Source organism: Eucyclogobius newberryi, unplaced genomic scaffold (assembly GCF_026437365.1).
Source record: "Eucyclogobius newberryi isolate DKJ021-1_F unplaced genomic scaffold, fEucNew1.0.hap1 SCAF_20, whole genome shotgun sequence".
Classification (NCBI taxonomy): Eukaryota; Metazoa; Chordata; class Actinopteri; order Gobiiformes; family Gobiidae; genus Eucyclogobius; species Eucyclogobius newberryi.
The window spans coordinates 8,163,030-8,184,725 of NW_027315835.1; the positions used below are offsets into that span (position 1 = coordinate 8,163,030).

Sequence of the window (21,696 nt, forward strand, 5' to 3'; positions counted from 1 at the left end):
CGCGTGGATGAGCGCAAACGGAACGAAACGACACAATGTCATTCATATAGAGCGTATAGCGTCCTGAAAATGGCCGGCGGTGTGTGGAAAAACAGCAACAGGCCGGCGGAGGATTCGACCTACAGTGTGCGAACGCGGCGACGTTCCCGGGCTGCTAAGCGGCCGCAGTACTACTCTGTACGGACAGCTTGTGGTAAAAGTGATGCACGCCGTCTGGACTCTGCTGCTGCTCCTTTTGGATCCGACACTCGAGACGATGACGGATGACTGGTTCGGACAAGCTGCTGCACTCGTCCGCTCGCTCTCTCGCAACCGGGCGGATTTGCTTAACCGTCTAATACACTTCCTCTTGTCTTTTTAATATATATTTATGAGCAAAAACAAACATCCTCTAAAGAAACAGCTTCCATGCTGTTTTTTTTTTTTATTTTGTCCTTTTGTGTGAGATTAACTATTAGGGCAGAAGGAGGAGATGTTATTGCTTTGCCTGGAGTGGTTCACAGTGTGGCATTTAACGTGTGTATCGCCATGGAAACGAGCAGGGGGTGTCGCCAGGTAAAGATGCAGGTCAGGTGACTGTTTTTGAAGGCATTTCGGGCAATAGAAACACATTTTCCTGAATGAATGAGAAATAGATCCGAGTTAATGCCGTACTGTGATGACGGAGTCGGCAAAGCGACAGGATCCCTCCCCGGCCCAAACTATGAAAAAGGTGCGATTTATAGTCTGGAAAATACGGTAGTAACATTTCGTGAATTAATCCCAGAATAATTTTTTTTTTTTTTTTTTTTTACCGAATTGAGAACAAACACATATTTCACATGCTTCGTATAATTAAGTGTTGAATAATTTGTGTTGCGTTTACAAAATGAACTATCGCTGCCCCCAAAGTTAAAGGCCCGCCCCCAAAGTTAAAGGCCCGCCCTCAATAAAGTGTATCGTAAAAACATGACTTTGTGACCCCCCCCAAAAAAAAGCTTGTTTGCCATTTTCATCTCACGATCAAACGTTCTGTAGATCGCAAACATGTGAGAAAGAGCCGTGCGAGTTACGATGCAACGCTTTGTGCTGAGAGCTGATTGGCTGTCCTGAGGTGGTCCACCTTGTTTTACTCTCCCGTCTGTAAACACTGTTGTAAAGCAAGAAATTCAAAGTTGATGCGCCAAAGGGTTTTTTAGAGCTATGAACAAGTTAGATAGTTTCATACCTTCTGTTATTTTAAAATGAGGTACCGCACCTTTAATCGTTATTTCACAAAGAGACAAAAAGATAAATGACAAAAGCATTGAAGTAGTTTTTCCATTTTTATTTTTTACAATTTATTCATAGACATCTTTATACACGGAAAACCGACATGGTATAAGTTATGTGAAGTTGTGAAATCTGGTCGCCGTCCATTAGATTTATGAGTCCCAACAACCTGAAGGTATAAAAATGCACTCGGGCGACGGCAGCGGTGACCCGGGGGCGACGGCAGCGGTGACCCGGGGGCGACGGCAGCGGTGACCCGGGGGCGACGGCAGCGGTGACCCGGGGGCGACGGCAGCGGTGACCCGGGGGGGCGGTAGAAGTGTCGTTCCTGCATCAGTTCTTCCTCGGCTGCGCTGCCATGTAGAGCGCCATCATGCAGTACAGCACGCCCCCTACTGTCAGAGCCATGGTTGTGCGGTACAGCAGCTTGTCGGCATAACCGCCCTTCAGGTGGACCGGCGTGCCGTCAGACTTCTGCAAGAGGCAAAAACGGAGAATATTAGTAGAAACTCTTGATTAACCGTGTTTTTGCTTCACGATTTTGTGATTTTTGTAATGTTTTAATCAATCAGCGTCACTCCAAACGCAGTAGCGAGCCGCGGATGTTAGACACTTTTGAACTCTGTGTGTGATCCAGTACATTTCTCAAAAAGCCGTAGTACGTACAGGTCTGTAAGCGGAACAAATGAGAAGGTAAGGCGCGGCACCTGATTTTTACTGTCAGTTGATTAGTAACGCACACGTTCCTGATGCATTCCTAGCATAGCATTTATTCCCCCGCCATGAGTTCATAAGCGCTTGTGTCACAACTTTCAGAAACCAGGGCGGAGTTGAGATGATAATGGTAAGAGTAGCTAGCATGCTAACGGCGCACTTCCGGGTTCTCGGAGGATAAAACGCTCTACAACACGAGGCACACAGCGGTCTCATTTTGACCCCATGAGCTGCTTTTACGATACATCTGTCCTGGGGTGAAACTAATCTCACTTTATTTCATCAAAACAATCGAGAATACAGCTCCTTTAAACGTTTGAGTGCTCATTTTAGTCAAGATGAATCTATTAACCTCCAATTGTGATTATTCAAGTCACATATAGTCATTTTAAAAAAGGAAATCTTAGAAGCGAGCTATTTCAACTTAAACTACAAAGCTTTTTTTTATCTGTTTATGTCACATTAACTTTACTTTATCATTTAGAAAGTTTGATTTCATAAAGCTGGAATGGGACGATGTGTATGAAAGTAAACTATGTTATATGTAACTATGGTAACAGTGATTGTGAGCAGGGATGTCGAGATTATTCGTTTAATAGATAATAATGATTATTCAGGTCACAATATAATCGTAAGAACTAAAAAGTAATAATAATGACAATTTTAGGGGTAAAATCAAGTATTTTTAGTTCAATTTATGGTCCAAAAATAGACCTAAATGAACCGGTAACTTATTTTTTCTTTCAATTTTGTAAAACCGGTCACAAACTTGAGGAACGGTGACAGATTTCAGTCTCAATAATGGTGAATAATTGTTAAATCGTAAGGTTTTTCATCACAATAATATTTATTTCATCGTGACATCCCCAACTGTGAGTCATTCAAATTGTGACGTTTACTCTCACGCCAACTGTAACACTAACATTTCATATTGTGATATCTTTACTCCTACAGTACCCCATGGTGATGAAAACCATTTAAAAGTTGTTTCTGCTGATACATCTCCTTCAAAACCCTGTCCAAAGCTTCTGTCAGGTGCAGAACTAAACTCCTTTCATTTATATACACATCAGAACACATTGTCATCACAGGATTCAGGCAGCAAAGCCACTTCACACAATCACACATCTGCAGAGTGAGAAACCCAGCTCGCAGCATCGAAGGGCGCTTCATTATAAAAAGGGACGTCCTATTGGCTGCAGTTGGCTCTTACAGACAGCAGGGGGCCTCCTCCCGGCAGCAGCACAACAGGCAGCGAGCGCCTTTAATGAGGCAACTTCCCATGTCCATTTGAGCTTTTTAAACCATGACTACCAGAGTTTAACCCAGGAAACTACACCAGGACTAAACCAGGTCCTGAGGGGGGTCCAACCCGAAAGCTAGGAAGCAAACCAAGACTAGACCAGAGTTAAACCCAGACTAAACCAGAGCTAAACCGTGTCCTAAAGCACATTCTGAAGTAGCTCTAGAGGAGGAAACCAGGACTAAACCAGAGCTAAACCTTGTCCTAAAGCACGTTCTGAAGTAGCTCTAGATAAGGAGGAAACCAGGACTAAACCAGAGCTAAACCAGAGCTAAACCAGAGCTAAACCAGAGCTAAACCAGAGCTAAACCTTGTCCTAAAGCATGTTCTGAAGTAGCTCTAGATAAGGAGGAAACCAGGACTAAACCAGAGCTAAACCAGAGCTAAACCTTGTCCTAAAGCACGTTCTGAAGTAGCTCTAGATAAGGAGGAAACCAGGACTAAACCAGAGCTAAACCAGAGCTAAACCAGAGCTAAACCTTGTCCTAAAGCATGTTCTGAAGTAGCTCTAGATAAGGAGGAAACCAGGACTAAACCAGAGCTAAACCAGAGCTAAACCTTGTCCTAAAGCACGTTCTGAAGTAGCTCTAGAGAAGGAGGAAACCAGAGCTAAATCAGAGATAAACCAGAGCTAAATCTTGTCCTAAAGCACGTTCTGAAGTAGCTCTAGAGGAGGAGGAAACCAGGACTAAACCAGAGCTAAACCTCGTCCTACAGCACGTTCTGAAGTAGCTCTGAAGCTAAACCTCATCTTAAAACCTCAATCATTTAACATTTGGAGACAAAGACAAAGGCATTAATTTCTAAACCAACATTAATCATCAATCATTATGTTTAAACGTGTTAATTCCTGGGGGAGGGTCTGTCATTAGTGAAAGCACTGATTAAACGCCCTTCATGTATTACATTTTACCGCCGTCAAAAGCGTGTTCGGTGGGTCACAATCTGCCGCAAACTGTGGTTCACGAGTGAGAACGCCATGCTTCATTTTAATACGCTGTGCAAATACAACCCAAGTTAATATTGTGGTCATTACTAATGCAAAATGTAACTTTGATGTGCTTGTGAAATGACAATGTAATTAAAGTTTCTGAATGGCAAAACAAAATGTGGTGAATTGAAGTCCTAGTTTAATGAAAATAACAGATTAAGTATTTGGAATAAAAGCTGCAGTAAGTTAAACGGCCGTAACAACTATTGATTTACATATGTATTTATCTTTATTTGATGTATATTCATAACAGAGGTACAAAGGAATTACTTAGGACACTGCAATGGTTTTGTTTACAGTAATCTAATTCACTGTAGTTGGCCATTATTCAAAGTAACATTACGATACAATTTTGTTTTGATGAAAAATACTCAATTATAAAGTCGTTTTATTTTTCAAATCACAGACACAAGGGAAATAATAGGAACAAAAATCCCAGCAGACCTTTCAACTGCAACAACAATAAATAGGTGGAGTCAGTGTGGTCTTTTAATTAGATTTGAGATTCTTGGTGAGAAGCACAAATATGATCAAATTACCTTTCCAAAGTGACAAAGTAAAGTTAAAACATCCAAGTACCGTATTTTCCGGACTATAAATCACATCTTTTTTCAGTTTTGGCCAGGGTGCGACTTATACTCTAGATCAACTTTTATGTGATATTGTTATTTTCCCATAACAACCGCAAGAGGGTGCTCTAGGCTCTAAGCGACACAGAAGAAGAATCTGCACTTCCTCTTCCTCTGGAGTTTGTGGAGTTGTTTAGAAGTGACACAGAGGAAGAAGAATTCAGTGGATTTAGTGATTTGGGGTAAAACTGATGCTTTGCTAAACTTGTTAGCATGTTCTTTATGCTATAGTTATCTGAATAACTGTTCATATGTTACGTTAACATACCAGACACTTACCACAGTTCTGTCTGTGCCTCATGTAGCTGAAGGTGTTAGCGTTAGCATACGTCATGTAGCTGAAGGTGTTAGCGTTAGCATACATACACCTATTCACCATGTTCTCTCATATCTTATTATTTTAAACTGCATTTCAAGATGAAATGTCTGTTCATGGTCTTGGATTTTAGCAAAATAAATTTCCTCAAAATGCGACTTACACTCCGGTGCGACTTACACTCCGGTGCGATTTACACTCCGGTGCGATTTACACTCCGGTGCGATTTACACTCCGGTGCGATTTACACTCCGGTGCGATTTACACTCCGGTGCGATTTACACTCCGGTAAATACAGTAAATGTGATGCCTTTTCAATGCCACCGTGTTAGTTTGTACCTGGAACAACCGCTGCAGATCTGGCACCTTGTTGGCCCCCAGGTACTCGACCACTGTCCCGGTCTCGGACACCATTTTGGTCGGTGTGGCGAAGATCATGGCGGGGGGCTCCGGGGGGCCCGGCTTCAGCCCCTGCAACACGGAACAAGGAAAACGTCACCAATCAGTATTTTCCAACATCGTGAGGCTTCGAGAGGTGTAAAAACTGATAATATCCCAATTGTTGTTTTGGAGATGTGTAAAGTTAGAGTATTAAGTGTTAAAGCAGAACAAGGATATGAAGATAAACCGGTATTTCTGCCTTTTTTTGGTACATTTTATGGTCCAATCATGTTTTCTGCAACACCTGAACCTCAACCGAGACATTTAGAGGCACATTTCAGATACATGTTTTTTTTTTTTTTGCATTATAGAGATATTCATTCTCGTCTTTATAAGATAAGATAAGATATTCCTTTATTGTCCCACATGGGGAAATTTCATTGGTGCAACGCAGGTAGATACAGAGGTAGATACAGAAGAACAGATCACTTATAGGAAGTCTGAAAAACACTTTCAGTAGAAGATCTCCTATAAATAAATAAAAACTCCCATAGACAAATAAATACATAAATACCATTGCATGTGATCACGACAGTAATTGCACATGAATGTGTGTCACGACAGCACATATGTTGCACATGAATTCCAACAGCAATTGCACATATGACAGAATTGCACATCAGTATTAGGTTAGGTCAGTATTGCGAGTGTTCAGTACTAACAGTTTTTGTTATAAAGTCTGACAGCAGCAGGAAGGAAAGACCTACGGAACCTTTCCTTCGCACATCGAGGGTGGATCAGTCTCTCACTGAAGCTGCTCTCCAGAGCGGAGAGAGTGTCCTGCAGGGGGTGAGACTCATGGTCCAGCATAGATGTGAATCTAGCCAGGACCCTCCTACTTCTACAGTTGAACACAGTTTCTTCAGTAGCAAATCTAATCACAATTAAAGCCGCAAGCGGCATCCAACGGCCCTCGCGGGCCGCCGGCCTTCCGACTCTGCGCTTTCGACTTGATAAAGATGGCGCCCTTATTGTGTGTTGAATTAAAAAAGAACTTGACAGACGGGGACACATTGGACATGGCCAATCCAGTGCAAATCAACACAAGTGTCAGTCAAATTTGCTGCGCCGCCGCACAGAGACCTTAGCACTTGGAATAAAAATATGGATAACTTTTGATGCCGCGCTTGTGTAGATGATATTTCCCAAAGTAAAGCTTGATCGAGCTATTGCCCACGGAGGAGTCTGTTAAAGTGTGAAGCGTAAATGTGAACATTTCAAGGATTTGGCATTTTTCCCATTTGTGACAGTATATTTGCAGCTCCACGGCACAGAGACCGTACCACTTAAAATCAAAATAGATGATGTGTAGATGATTTTCCCCAAATATGAGCTTGATCGGGCAATCGCCCTAGGAGGAGTTCGTTAAAGTGTGAAGCGTAAAAATGTGGTCATTTTAGAGATTTCGCTGTTTTCCCATTTCTGACATATATTTGCGGGTCCGCCACACAGAGACCGTAGCACTTAGAATCAAAATATGGATAAGTTTTGATGCCCCGCTTGTGTAGATGATATTCTCCAAATATGAACTTGATCGGACAATCGCCCTAGGAGGAGTTCATTAAAGTGTGAAGCGTAAAAATGTGGTGATTTGAGCGATTCTACGATTTTCCCATAAGGATAACATGGGATGTTTCTGTCAACGCTACGGTTACGCCGTACAAAATATGACTTTGGCTCTCATACTTTTATGATCAGGATGGCAAATTAGAATTTTGTTCAAAATATCATGTCATTTGGAAAAACTCTATTGTTTATAGACCACTCTGAAGGCCAAATAGTCAGAATTCTGGAAAACGTTTGCGGCTCCGTCGCACAGAGACCGTAAAAGTTATCCTTAAAATTTGGATAACTTTAGATGCCCCACTTGTCTAGAGAACGTACACCAATTTTGAGGTTGGTGGGCAAAACGCACTAGGAGGACTTCGTTAAAGTGTAAAACATAAAAATGTGGATATTCGAGAGATTTAGCGGTTTTCCCATAGGGATAACATGGGAGGTTTCTGTCATCGCTACGACTACGCCGTAAAAAATTAGGCATTTTTGTGATTGGCTTTTGTGATTGGGACGGCAAAGTAGAATTTTGGGTAAAGTTTAGACAATTTTGGTAAAACTAATTTTTGACCTTCAATGTTAATTTAAAGGTCACTCTGTAGGGGGCGCTATCGCGCCCATTTCAATTTTGTCAGCCTAAACTGGTCCAAACTAGAAAGTTTAACAACTGATTCAAATTTGGTCCTAATCGGACTGGTTTTGATCAAATGGGAACAATTTTTAGATCTGCAATATTCCAAAATAAGTTGTCCAACTTTGCGGCTGCGCCGCACACAGACCGTAAAAGGTATCTCAAAAAATTGGATAACTTTAGATGTCCCACTTGTCCAGAGGACGTACGCCGATTTTGAAGTCGGTGGGCAAAACGCCCTAGGAGGAGTTCGTCAAAGTTTGACGTAAACAAAATGGCTAACTCAGCTTGTTTTCATTTTCAAAGGAAGATGGCGGCCATAGGGTAAGTCTGGGGGCGTGGCCACAATAATATTTTTTTTTGTCCTCACGAGAGGAATGCGTGTCCCGAATTTCGTAGCTTTACGACAAAGTTGACCTCGGGGCGTCTCCCATAGGCGCAATGTATTTTGACTTTTGTCGGTGGCGCTGTCGCGCCATTTTTTAACGAAAAAAAAAAAATGGCCCAGAAAAAATCAAATTTTTCGCCGATTCTGAATTTTGGGCAAAGTTTGGTGAGTTTTTGAGCATGTTCAGGGGGTCAAATTAGAGCTCAAAAAGCAGAAGAACAAGAAAAATAAAAATAATAATATTTTTAGCAAAAACAATATAGCCGTTTCCACTATAACAACAAATTATACATCGTTTGAAAGCTCTAAGCCTTCCCCATGCCGCCATGGGGTGGAATCATCATTACGAGCGCTTACGCGCTCGTCACTCCCCATTCCGTCGGGATGCCCCGCCCACTCCCCATAGACTTCCATTGATTTGAGCAGATACAAGCATGGCCCATGCCTGCGGCATGGATTCTCGCGTACAGGACGATGCCAGGAGGGTTTTTGGAGGAATGCAGCGCTTCGCGCTGCTGTTGTCAACAATTTGTGAATGGGCTATGCCCATTCACAAATTGTTGACTATTTCTGTCATAGCAGGAGTAAGTATGCATGATCCATGCCTTCGACAGTTGCAACGCTGCCTTCGGCAGCGTTGCGGGAGCAATAGGCCCTCCGCCCTGCTGGGGCTCGGGCCTAAAAATGATCAAACAAGTTCTGAAATGCATTTGACTCTTCCATCCATCTATCTTCTTCCGCTTTATCCGGGGCCGGGTCGCAGGGGCAGCATTCTGAGCAGGGACTCCCAGACTTCTCCTCCCCAGACACTTCCTCCAACTCCTCCGGGGGGATCCCGAGGCGTTCCCAGGCCAGCCGAGAGACGTAGTCTCTCCAGCGTGTCCTGGGTCTTCCCCGGGGCCTCTTCCCGGTGGGACATGCCTGAAACACCTCCCGAGGGAGGCGCCCAGGAGGCATCCGGAACAGATGCCCGAGCCACCTCAACTGGCTCCTCTCGACGTGGAGGAGCAGCGGCTCTACTCCGAGCTCCCCCCGTGTGGCCGAGCTCCTCACCTTATCTCTAAGGGAGCGCCCAGCCACACGGCGGAGGAAACTCATTTCGACCGCTTGTATCCGCGATCTTGTTCTTTCGGTCACTACCCAAAGCTCATGACCATAGGTGAGGGTAGGAACGTAGACCGACCGGTAAATAGAGAGCTTTGTCTTTCGGCTCAGCTCCCTCTTTAGCACAACGGTCCGATGCAGCGACTGCATCACTGCAGCCGCTGCACCGATCCGCCTGTCGATCTCACGCTCCATCCTTCCCTCACTCGTGAACAAGACCCCGAGATACTTGAACTCCTCCACTTGGGGCAAGGACACCCCACCCACCCGGAGAGGGCAAGCCACCTTTTTCCGGTCGAGAACCATGGCCTCGGATTTGGAGGTGCTGATTCTCATCCCAGCCGCTTCACACTCTGCTGCAAACCGTCCCAGTGCATGTTGCAGGTCCGGGTTTGATGGAGCCATCAGGACAACATCGTCTGCAAACAGCAGAGATGAGATCCTGTGGTCCCCAAACCGGACACCCTCCGACCCCTGACTGCGCCTAGAAATTCTGTCCATAAAAATTATGAACAGAACCGGTGACAAAGGGCAGCCCTGGCGGAGTCCAACATGCACTGGGAACAGGTCTGACTTACTGCCGGCAATGCGAACACAGCTCCTGCTCCGGTCATACAGGGACCGGACAGCCCTGAGCAAAGGGCCCCGGACCCCGTACTCCCGGAGCACCCCCCAAAGGACACCCCGAGGGACACGGTCGAAAGCCTTCTCCAGATCCACAAACCCTAACCCTGGTTGGGCAAACTCCCATGAACCCTCGAGCACCCGATGGAGGGTATAGAGCTGGTCCAGTGTTCCACGACAGGGACGAAAACCACTCTGCTCCTCCTGAATCAGAGGTTCGACTATCGGTCGGATTCTCCTCTCCAGTACCTTGGAATAGACCTTACCCGGGAGGCTGAGGAGTGTGATCCCTCTGTAGTTGGAACACACCCTCCGGCCCCCCTTCTTGAACAGAGGGACCACCACCCCGGTCTGCCAGTCCAGAGGCACGGTCCCCGAACGCCACGCGATGTTGCAAAGACGTGTCAACCAAGACAGTCCTACAACATCCAGATACTTTAGGTACTCAGGGCGGATCTCATCCACCCCCGGAGCCCTGCCACCGAGGAGTTTGCGAACAACCTCAGTGACTTCAGCTTGGGTGATGGATGAGCCAGCCTCCGAGTCCCCGGTCTCTACTTCCTCTTTGGAAGACGTGACTGAGGGATTAAGGAGATCCTCAAAGTATTCCTTCCACCGTCCGACGACATCCCCAGTCGAGGTCAGCAGGCCTCCACCCGCAGCGTAAACGGTGTTGGTGAGACACTGCTTCCCCTTCCTGAGGCGCCGGACGGTTTGCCAGAATTTCTTTGGTGCCGACCGATAGTCCTCCTCTATGGCCTCCCCGAACTCCTCCCAGGCCCGGGTTTTTGCCTCTGCGACAGCACGAGCCGCGGCTCGCTTGGCCTGCCGATACCCGCCGATGACCTCCGGAGACCTACAAGCACAAGCCAGAGTGGCCTGATAGGCCTCCTTCTTCAGTCTGACGGCATCCCTTACTTCCGGTGTCCACCACCGGGTTTGGGGGTTGCCGCCACGACAGGCACCGGAGACCTTGCGACCACAGCTCCGAGCAGCCGCATCAACAATGGAGGCGGAGAACATGGCCCACTCGGACTCAATGTCCCCAGCCTCCCCCGGGACATAGGAGAAGCTCTCCCGGAGGTGCGAGTTGAATACCCTACTGACAGAGGGCTCCACTAGACATTCCCAACAGACCCTCACAATGCGCTTGGGTCCGCCAAGTCTGTCCGGCTTCCTCCTCCGCCAGCGGATCCAACTCACCACCAGGTGGTGATTGGTTGACAACTCTGCCCCTCTCTTCACCCGAGTGTCCAAGACACGCGGCCGGAGGTCAGATGACACGACAACAAAGTTGATCATTGACCTCCGGCCTAGGGTGTCCTGGTGCCATGTGCACTGATGGACACCCTTGTGCTTGAACATGGTGTTCGTTATGGACAATCCGTGGCTAGCACAGAAGTCCAATAACTGAACACGGCTCGGGTTCAGATCGGGGAAGCCGTTCTTCCCGATCACGCCTCTCCAGGTGTCACTGTCATTGCCCACGTGGGCGTTGAAGTCCCCCAGTAGAACAACGGAGTCCCCGGTCGGTACACTGTCCAGTACCCCTCCCAAGGACTCCAAGAAGGCCGGGTACTCTGCACTGCTGTTCGGCCCGTAGGCCGCCACAACAGTGAGAGACCTGTCCCCCACCCGAAGGCGGAGGGACGCGACCCTCTCGTTCACCGGGGTAAACTCCAACACGTGGCGGCTGAGCTGAGGGGCTATCAGCAAGCCCACACCAGCCCGCCGCCTCTCCCCACGGGCAACACCAGAGAAGTGGAGCGTCCAGCCCCTCTCGAGGAGATGGGTTCCAGAGCCCAAACTGTGCGTGGAGGTGAGGCCGACTATATCTAGTCGGTATCGCTCAACCTCCCGCACAAGCTCAGGCTCTTTCCCCCCCCAGCGAGGTGACATTCCATGTCCCCAGAGTTAGTCTCTGTGTCTGGAGATCTGGTCGCCCAGGCCCCTGCCGTCGACTGCCGCCCAGATCTCTCTGCACAGGCCCCTTATGGATCCTCCTGCGGGTGGTGGGCCCACGGGAGGGCGGCCCCACGTCGCTCTTTCGGGCTGTGCCCGGCCGGGCCCCGTGGGGTAAGACCCGGCCACCAGGCGCTCGCCATGGAGCACCCATCCCAGGCCTGGCTCCAGGATGGGGCCCCGGTGACGCCGATCCGGGTGACGTAAACTGCCTTGTTCGTGTTGTCATCATAGGGGGCTTCTGAACCGATCTTTGTCTGACCCGTCACCTAGGACCTGTTTGCCTTGGGAGACCCTACCAGGGGCATGAAGCCCCCGACAACATAGCTCCCGGGATCATTCGGGCACTCAAACCCCTCCACCACGTTAAGGTGTCGGTTCAAGGAGGGGCATTTGACTCTTGTTTAAGTTTAGCACTTCATATTTTAGTGTCTCTCAAATGTCAACGCTCCAGTTTTGTATTTAAAATGAAATAGTGGTGGCGCTTGTATCATGAATATTTGCATTAGCTGTCGTGTCCCACCGTCTGGTTTAAATCTTTCGTTTTTATTGGTTTGGTGGAGTCAGCTGCTGCGTTTCAGATAAAGAAAATTTCAGACTCTCCACCAGAAAAGTCACAGAGAGCAACGAATTAGAATTTAGAAACGAATAACATTAAAATTAGAAGTGGGCACTGTGTCAAACGTAGGTAATAATGTGTTTGTTGTTTTAAATGTATGCAGCATTTGAATATCTTCATGTTTATCGTAAAAAAGCAACAAAAATCTAAAAATTAAGTTGGAAAAGAGGATATACGGTGATATTTCTGCACTTTTCACATCTGTCTGAATAAATTAAATCACAATGAATATGTTTAAAGACATTGGACTGAAAACTTAACTATCTGAATATTGTTACCTGGATGATCAAAAGGATAGATATAGAGATGTACATGATTTTTTGTCAATATATAATAAGAATAATAAGATACATTTCCGCACTCGCTTCAATCCTGGTTATATTTTGGTCGGAGGCAACGACACTGGGCCTGTCGATACATGAAGTCGTCAGATGACAATCAAAGCTGCGGCTTCCTGTCCGACGCTCTCATAAAACCTGCGTGTTATTTTCCCCGAGAACTGATCAGACTTCGCCGCAAAAAAACACAACAAAACATCGACAATTGTGCAATGGGAACATAAAACGCGAGCCTCAGCTTGCAGATCGCGCGTCTTCCGCCCGATGCGTCGGATTAAATGTGTTTCGCTCCCACTCTCCGCCTCCACATGTGCTAAAATAAAATAAGATAATAATGCGATTTATTCTTTCTAAACTGTGGCGGGGTGAAGCCGCTTCCTCCAGGATCAGCGCGAGTCGAGGAGGCACTTCAAACTCAATCTGAGCGGGACACAAACGATCCGACTCCGAGGGGGCCTTCGAGGACGCTGGAAGAAACCAGAAACTACCAAATTTAAAAAGAAAAACGAATTAAGCTCTTAGCGAGGAGCAGCGAGCAGAAAGAATCACTGCTTCAGAGCGACACGGAACCCACGCGTATGTCTAAAGCAGAACACAGACTATTTTTAATCTTTGCACTGCGTTTACTTACACTGCCTCTTAAACACAGCCTGGATCATTTTATATTTACACTCATTCTCTAAACTCAAAACTAGCCACAGTTAAAAGAGCGCGTGGCCTTCAGACAGACAATCGCAGTGAGTGAGATAAAGGACAAAGCAATAATAAAGGCCACGATGAGCCGAACGAGGTTATTTTCTGGTGATAAAACCTTCGCAAAGGCCAGACAGAGCTAACCATTAGAGACGGACGGGTGCAATGGAGTTGTGAAAATGGATGTGTGATAAATTGTAGTGGAAATATATTACAAGAAAAGATTCAATTGAAAACTGGGGCAGCACAATTTGGGATTATTATTTTGTGTGTGTGTGTGATTTGAAAGTAGGATTCGGTTCAGTGAAGTGTAAACCTTTGAGAGAAGAGTGAAATATGAGGTTTAAACCAGGGTTTACTGCACCCCACAATATTTAGGGTAAAGGAACGGGACATTTTCTTCTTTGCAGAGGACGTTACATTTCCTAAATAATTGCACAAACTCAGAAACTAACACAATAACCCTGAAGAAGGATAATCCCGTTAAACCCTTTTTCTAAAGCCATATTGTAAAAAACATGAGCTACAACACAATCTCAGACTGAAACATTGAGTAAATAGTAGGAGCGGGCAATAACTATATTCAAACAATAATTTAAACAATGCATAAGGAATACGGTACCATGAATGAACCATAAGATTAACCACAAAAGGACAAAATATCAGTTTATTCCTTGATTGGAAGATTACACATGATGTTTCGGTCTTTTTAAAATAGTTTGTTTAATTATGGACAAAATACTCCTACATATATATATTATAATTGTATCAATATCTTTCCCACCTATAGCATCTCTTATTTACGACGGAGTATAAGGGCCAACCAAGAAAAGCGCTGCACTACGAGAATAAAGTCATTAATTAAAGAGAAAAAATACGCTAATTAATGAGAAAAAAGTCGTAAATTGACAAACTCATTAAATAATGAGAAAAAAAAGTCATAATTAAAAGGTGGTATGGACGATTTTTTTCTATCATATTTCCTCGTGGCGTGGATAAATCATTTGTCCTGCCACGTGTCAATCATAAAACGCACCTATCGCTCACCTGCAGCCGCGTCAGGTTCGTCCCCACGTTTCCGCGTGCCTAAGCGCATGGATCTATCATAATATAGTTCCCTCAGTGTACGGGGCAAAATGAAGATGGAGAAAGACAGTTCGAGCTGACGCAGAAGTGGACAGAAATCTACGGGAGACGAGCCATGCGCTCCGTTGTGCTAATAAACAAACGCACGTGTGTGTTGTATCAGTCCACACGGGGGAGTGGCATGTGCACTTCCGCCTGCGTTCTCAAATCGCCGAAAAATCGTCCATACCGCCTTTAACGAGAAAAAAGGGGCCGATTCAAAGTCACGTGAGCATGTTCACTTTCAGCACCACGGTCAGGACACACAAGAACGAGCTTGGAATGAGCTGACAGTTTAGAACTACATAAAAGCCTGAAATAGATGTTAAAGTGTTTCCTGGCCTTTAAAACGATGTCTTACGTGTGTTTATTACAAGACAAGACACTGCGTTTAGCAGCACCTTTCCTGTTACGCATCATCCACTGACTGTTGGATAAACGCTTTACTTTCCCCATGATGCAGCTGCAGTGGATCATGAGCTCAAACAGCAGCCGTGCTCCGTGCCACAGCCGCCCCCAGACAGGAGGAGCAGCCTCGCTGTTATATTCACACATGTTCTCCTCTATAGTGTTGTTTCTCTTCTCACGTGCCCATTGTGTGCACTTAAGTTTTATGCTCCGATTCTAACCTTTTGTCATCTCTTAGACAAAGTCAGTAAAACACACAAAACACAAAACATCTGTCGTCAGCTCCTCCTGACGCCCGGATCGTGTTTGGCACAGCCAAAAAGCGATGTTTTACGCACACACCATCATCCATACATCATCCATACATCATCCATACATCATCCATACATCATCCATACAACATGGCATGAGCTGTGTCATTTTACAGGTCCAGGACCTGGGGCACTGCACCGGGGAAATGATTGTGATTAAGTGACCATCTAGGGATGAGCCCCAGGCGCAGAGCAGCAGTTTAAGACGCTCCTCTGTCGCTGAACTCTCGCCCGTTCTGTTACATGTGAAGTGTTCAGATTCAAGACAGATAGAGACAGATAGAGACTGTGTGTGTCCCTCGTGTCCCTCGTACAAATAATGCCAAAAAGTCACATCTCAGAAAAAATATTTCAGGCGTCAGACCAAATAACTTAAGGAAAATAACAATCACAAATGACACAAATACACAAATGAATAAACACGTAAAATGTGGACTGCTAAACATTAGAGCAATTTCCTCCAAATCGCTCTTAGTTAATGAATTAATTAGTGACTATAACATAGATCTTCTAGCTCTAACTGAAACGTGGCTTCAACAAGATGACTACGTCAGACTAAATGAGTCCACCCCACCCACCCATGTTAACCCCACCCATGTTAACTTTCAGACTGCCAGGAGCACAGGCCGAGGTGGTGGTGTGGCAGTGATCTCACACTCAAGCCTACTCATGAGCCCTAAAATTAACAATGCATTTCACTCATTTGAAAGCCTTATGCTGTCAATCACATGTCCAAATATGAAAAACCAAAAAGGAGTTTTGTTCATAGTTATCTACCGACCTCCTGGTCCCTATTCAGAGTTTTAACAGAGTTGTCTGACTTTATATCAAACTTAGTGTTAGCCTGGGATAAAATAGTTATAGCTGGAGACTTTAATATCCACATGAACATGAGTGATGACGCTCTCAGTAATGCCTTCAGCGCCTTGTTAGACAGCATTGGTTTCACTCAGAATGTAAATAAAGCGACTCACACTCACAAGAACACTCTGGATCTTGTCCTAACGTATGGAACAGAGATTAGTGACCTCATTGTCTTCCCTCAAAACCCTATATTGTCAGATAATTTCCTAATTACCTTTCAGTTTATTCTTAAAGATCATCCAGTCCCACAAAATAAAGTTATAATGAAAAGGACAATATCTGAAAAATCTATCTCAAAATTCAAAGAAATAATGGAGCCAATATTCAGTGACATGTCATGTGATCCTGCTGAGAACAGTTTTAGTCCCAGTTTAAGTGATCAATGTGTCGACTTGACCATGAATTCTCAGAAGTCTGCTCTTGACATTGTAGCGCCGTTAAAACAGAAGGTCATTAGGCCAAAGCGCGCCTCCCCATGGTACAACCAAGAACTGCGTTCACATAAACAAAGAGTTAGAAAGTTAGAGGGATTATTTCGTCGCTCTCACACCGAAGAATCCCTAAAAGCATGGAAAAGTTGCCTGCTGTCCTATAAGCAGGCTCTGCGTAAGGCCCAAACCAGATATTATTCAAATCTAATAGAAGTCAACAAAAGTAACACTAAATTCCTTTTCAGCACTGTAGCTAGGCTAACAAACTGTCACAGTGCAGTAGAGCCCTCAATCCCAGCTACACTCAGCTCTGATGATTTCCTCCTATTTTTTAACAATAAAATAAAAACAATCAGAGATAAATTAGATGAAATTACCTCCGCTATTAGCCCTGAACTAGCCCAAGCTGTAAATCTAACGTCCCATATAAATCCACCTGTAAACTTAGAAAGGTTTACAGCTGTTGATCAAGCAGAGGTAACTTCAGCCATTATGTCCTCTAAAAGCTCAACTTGTGTCCTAGACCCCATTCCAAGCAGACTCCTCAAAGACATTCTCCCCCTAATTATAGACCCTATTCTTAATATAATAAATACTTCACTCGAAAGTGGCTATGTTCCACAGTCCTTCAAACATGCAGTCATTAAACCTCTTCTGAAAAAGCCTAATCTAGATCCCGACTACAGACCTATTTCAAATCTTCCCTTCGTCTCTAAAATCCTTGAAAAAGTTGTAGTAAAACAGCTTTGTCGCCACCTGCAGGACAATAACTTATTTGAAGTTTTCCAGTCAGGGTTCAGAGCCCAGCACAGCACTGAAACTGCACTAGTTAAAGTCACAAATGATTTGTTATTAGCCGCTGACGATGGACTGGTCTCAGTCCTGGTCCTGTTGGACCTCAGCGCAGCGTTTGACACCATCGACCACAACATTTTACTGCAGAGGTTAGAATGTGATGAAGGTGTCAAAGGCCCCGCCCTCAGCTGCTTTACATCCTATTTATCTGATAGGTACCAATTTGTTAATGTAAACAAGAGCTCCTGACCAAGCTCTAAAGTAATTTACGGTGTGCCACAGGGTTCGGTACTCGGTCCAATTCTGTTTACTCTTTATATGCTGCCATTAGGCAACATTATCAGAAAGCATGACATTAACTTCCACTGCTATGCAGATGACACTCAGCTGTATTTATCAATGAAACCTGATCAGAGCGATCAAGTAGACAGACTTAGTGCTTGTGTGAAGGAGATAAAAACCTGGATGACACTTAACTGCTTCTTAACCCTGACAAAACAGAGGTCATTGTGCTTGGCCCTAAGCATCTACGAGACGGTCTATCTGAGCAGATAGTCACACTGGACAATGTTAGTGTAGCCTCCAGTTCTACTGTAAGAAACCTTGGAGTCTTATTTGACCAGGAGCTCTCATTTAAAGCTCATATAAATCAAGCTTGTAAAACAGCCTATTTCCATTTGCGCAACATCGCCAAAATCAGAAGAATCCTGCCTAAAAGTGATGCTGAAAAACTTATCCATGCATTTGTAACGACTAGATTAGACTACTGTAACTCCCTGCTTGCAGCGTGTCCTAAAAGCTCCATAAAAAGCTTTCAACTGGTTCAAAATGCAGCAGCAAGATTACTAACAGGAACAAAAAGAAGAGAGCACATTACGCCAGTGCTGAAGTCTCTTCACTGGCTCCCCGTCGAGTCTAGAATCAAATTCAAAATTCTACTCTTGACCTACAAAGCCATAAATGACATGGCCCCATCCTACCTGAAAGATGCTATAGAACCATATCATCCAAACAGAGCTCTTCGCTCTCAGAATGCTGGCCTTCTGGTGGTCCCAAGAGTCTCTAAAAGTACTGTAGGCGGTAGAGCGTTTAGCTACCAAGCTCCTGTGTTATGGAATCAGCTCCCGACCCATGTTAAATATGCTGACACAGTCTCTTCATTTAAGTCCAGGCTTAAAACGTTCCTCTTCGAAAAAGCTTATGGTCAGACTAGTTAGGAACAGAAACATAAACCCACAGCTTTAGCTACGCTGCCCTAGGAGTAACTATGCTGGGGGATGTATGACAGCTTGAGCACTATCCTCTTCTTCTGACTACTTATGCTATCAAACAATATTTATTTTTTAATTCCACTTGCAAACTGTTCACCGCCTTCTTTTTCTTTCTCTCACTCCTGAGGACCTGTGGACCCAGATGCCCCTCCCCTGGTGAAGTGGTCCCTGCCCTGTGTGGACGGTCCCTCATCTGCCTAAAGAGTGGGTCCAGCTCGACTCCGACGGTCCCTCATCTGCCTGAAGAGTGGGTCCAGCTCGCCTCCGACGGTCCCTCATCTGCCTGAGGAGTGGGTCCAGTTCGCCTCAGTCGGTCCCTCATCTGCCTGAAGAGTGGGTCCAGCTCCAGTCTCCCTCGTGTCCGTCTGTGAGAGTCGGATCTCTCCTTCACTGGAACTCCTCCAGGTTTCTACGCTTTTTTCCCAAAGAGGTTTTTTTTTTTGTAGTTTTTCCTGGCCGAGAAGGAGAGTCTAAGGACAGAGGACCCTGGGACATTGTCCCTCGCCACCACAGACATTGTCTGACTCCCTCGCCACCACAGACATTGTCTGACTCCCTCGCCACCACAGACATTGTTGATTCATTTCTCCCTGTGGCCCTCAGAGGCAACTGTTGTTGTGATTTTGGGCCTTACAAAAATAAATTGATTTGATTGTTTGTAATGTCTAAAAGTCCCGCATCATAAAGATCGACATCGATTGTGGGCTTTTGTATTCACTTTTAACCAAGCGCCATTTGCGTCCTGGTGGTGGCGTGTTTGTGTAATGAAGACTCCACAGATGCATTTGACTCAGAGCTGATCAGCTTCATAGCTTTAAACACAGTTCATACAAAACAGAGCAGTTACTGGACTGTACCATTATGCCTTTATTGTCTTTGAATAAGATTTTTCTCGTTAATTAATGAGAAAAAAGTCATTAATTAAGGACTTTATTCTCGTAGTGCCCCTGCTTTTTTTTTTTGGGTAGGCCCTTATACTCCGTCGTACTTATTAGTCATAAATATGTAATATATTTGACCCTCAATGACGTCAACGCTGTCATGTTCAATATAAGATAAGATATTCCTTTATTGTCCCGCAATATATAAGAAGTTTTCCACTAATCTACTCAATATAAATATTTGCGGATATTTATTCACAACATAACGATGTGACATTTGATTTGACCTTTACAGTGACCCATCTACACTTTTACACCATTTTTATTTCCACATGAAGTTTAAAATAATAATTGAAAATGTCGTTTGTGTTTAATAGAGCAGAAGTCTTGTCTGTGGAGTTTGAACTCTTTGAGAACACATCATAGTTATAGCTATTTACCAGTGCGCACATTTAAACATTATTGACTCACGTACGAGATAAACATTAACATTTACTATAGACACTCAGAACTATCCACGTTATACTTTTACTGGGTTGAAAACGTGACAGCAGATTAGCTCCATGCTAATTGGATGTAGCACTGAGCCCCAGATCTTCATCCACTCGTCACAACTTCTCCAAAAACTTGGTTAATCACTAAAAAATAAGCTTAAAATGACACAGAGTAACGTTTAAAGTAACTCGACGGCGTATGTGTAACTTTAGGAGTGATATATGTTTGATGGATGTGCGGCTGCGGCGATGTTGGGAAACGTGAAGGTCAACCTCTTCCGTAACCGGCTCGGTGTCGGACAGAAGCCGGCCGCGGACGCTTACCTGCGGGCTGTACGCGGTGGCCGGAGCCGCTCCCGTTAGCTTCTGTGTGAATCCGCTGAATTTGTAGTACATTTTGGTTGCTGAAGGACGTGGGAAAAGGTGTTGACGTCCAGCAAAGTCCGGCGGCGAAGGGTCCTCTCGCTACGACGGTCGCGGTAAAGTGACGTAACACGGGGGGTTATACGTGGGGCGCCTGAGTACAAATAGACAGCGGTAAAGTAAAGTAAAGTCCAAGTCCAGTGTTTTTACTTTATTTCAATTCTTAATGCAAATTTTGAGAATACAGCTCATATGTTTTTTTGTTTTTTTTTAATGGTTCTTCTTTAAAAAATAAATAATTAAATAAATAAATAAATAAAAGTTCTGGACTAGTAAACGTCACAAACCTAAAATAGACAGTGGTAAAGTAAAGTCCAGTGTTTTGACTTTAATTCAATTCTTAATGCAAATTTTCAGAGTATAAGCTTATATTTTAATTTTTTTGAATGGTTCTTCTTTAAAATAAATAAATAATTAAATACATAAATAAATAAAAGTTCTGGTCACAAATATAGAAGTCGGATGAAACATGTTCCAGCGTGTTCCCAAAATTAAACACTGAAAGTACATCTTGCTAAGTACTTCTTTAAAAAAAATACAAAATGAAACTGTTCTTCAGGAGAAACATCACGTCTTCCCAAGTCACACGGCTCCAAATCCAAGAATGGAAGAAGGTATGTCATTTATCTGCAAATACGTTGTCTATCTAAAGAAAACACTTCTGATTCAGGAATTTAATCTGGAAGCTCTTGTTTATGGGTTTCAGCTTCAGGAATTTTGTCCATTCAAAAGATAAATTGTTATAGATTGTTCTGAATGATTGTTTTGAAAGGTTCTAGATATCTACCACCCTGAAACCCATAGCTGTGAAAGTCGACGGCATTAACGTGAAGTAAAATCATCTTGCCCACTATTTTTTTTATTATTATATTTGATTGTTTTATTATTTCTATGGATTTCTCATTATTCATGTTTTATTTGTATTTTAAATTTTTTTTCTTCCTTCTTCTACAAAGACAGAATTTAATGGTAAGAAAAGGAGATAGTAATTATAATTTAATGGTAAAAAAAAAGAAAAGAAAAAAAGGATTTGCCAAGTTTAGTAATCATTTCTCACATCTAAATAGAACATTGAGTGTAGGCCAACTGAAAGTGAGCTGTTCTGCACATTATAATTGTTTGTTATAGAGAACAA

General features: G+C 44.3%; 1 protein-coding gene across 1 annotated transcript; it reads right to left on the bottom strand.

Moving 5' to 3' along the window:
• Positions 1–1,295: 1,295 nt before the first annotated feature.
• On the bottom strand, positions 1,296–20,622 carry cox7a2l (cytochrome c oxidase subunit 7A2 like). The gene is made up of 3 exons (XM_072456357.1): positions 20,463–20,622; positions 5,544–5,675; positions 1,296–1,725 (listed from the first exon to the last, which is right to left on the bottom strand). Exons 1-3 carry the CDS (start codon positions 20,532–20,534, stop codon positions 1,585–1,587), a joined length of 345 nt encoding a protein of 114 aa, XP_072312458.1. The 5' UTR covers positions 20,535–20,622; the 3' UTR covers positions 1,296–1,584.
• Positions 20,623–21,696: the final 1,074 nt, after the last annotated feature.

Coding starts and splice junctions, on each gene's coding strand:
- cox7a2l (XM_072456357.1), bottom strand. CDS start 20,534: ATGTACTACAAATTCAGCGGATTCACACAGAAGCTAACGGGAGCGGCT. Junction 5,676..20,462: donor CCACCGCGTACAGCCCGCAG/GTAAGCGTCCGC, acceptor TCCGTGTTGCAG/GGGCTGAAGCCGGGCCCCCC. Junction 1,726..5,543: donor ATCTGCAGCGGTTGTTCCAG/GTACAAACTAAC, acceptor TGCCTCTTGCAG/AAGTCTGACGGCACGCCGGT.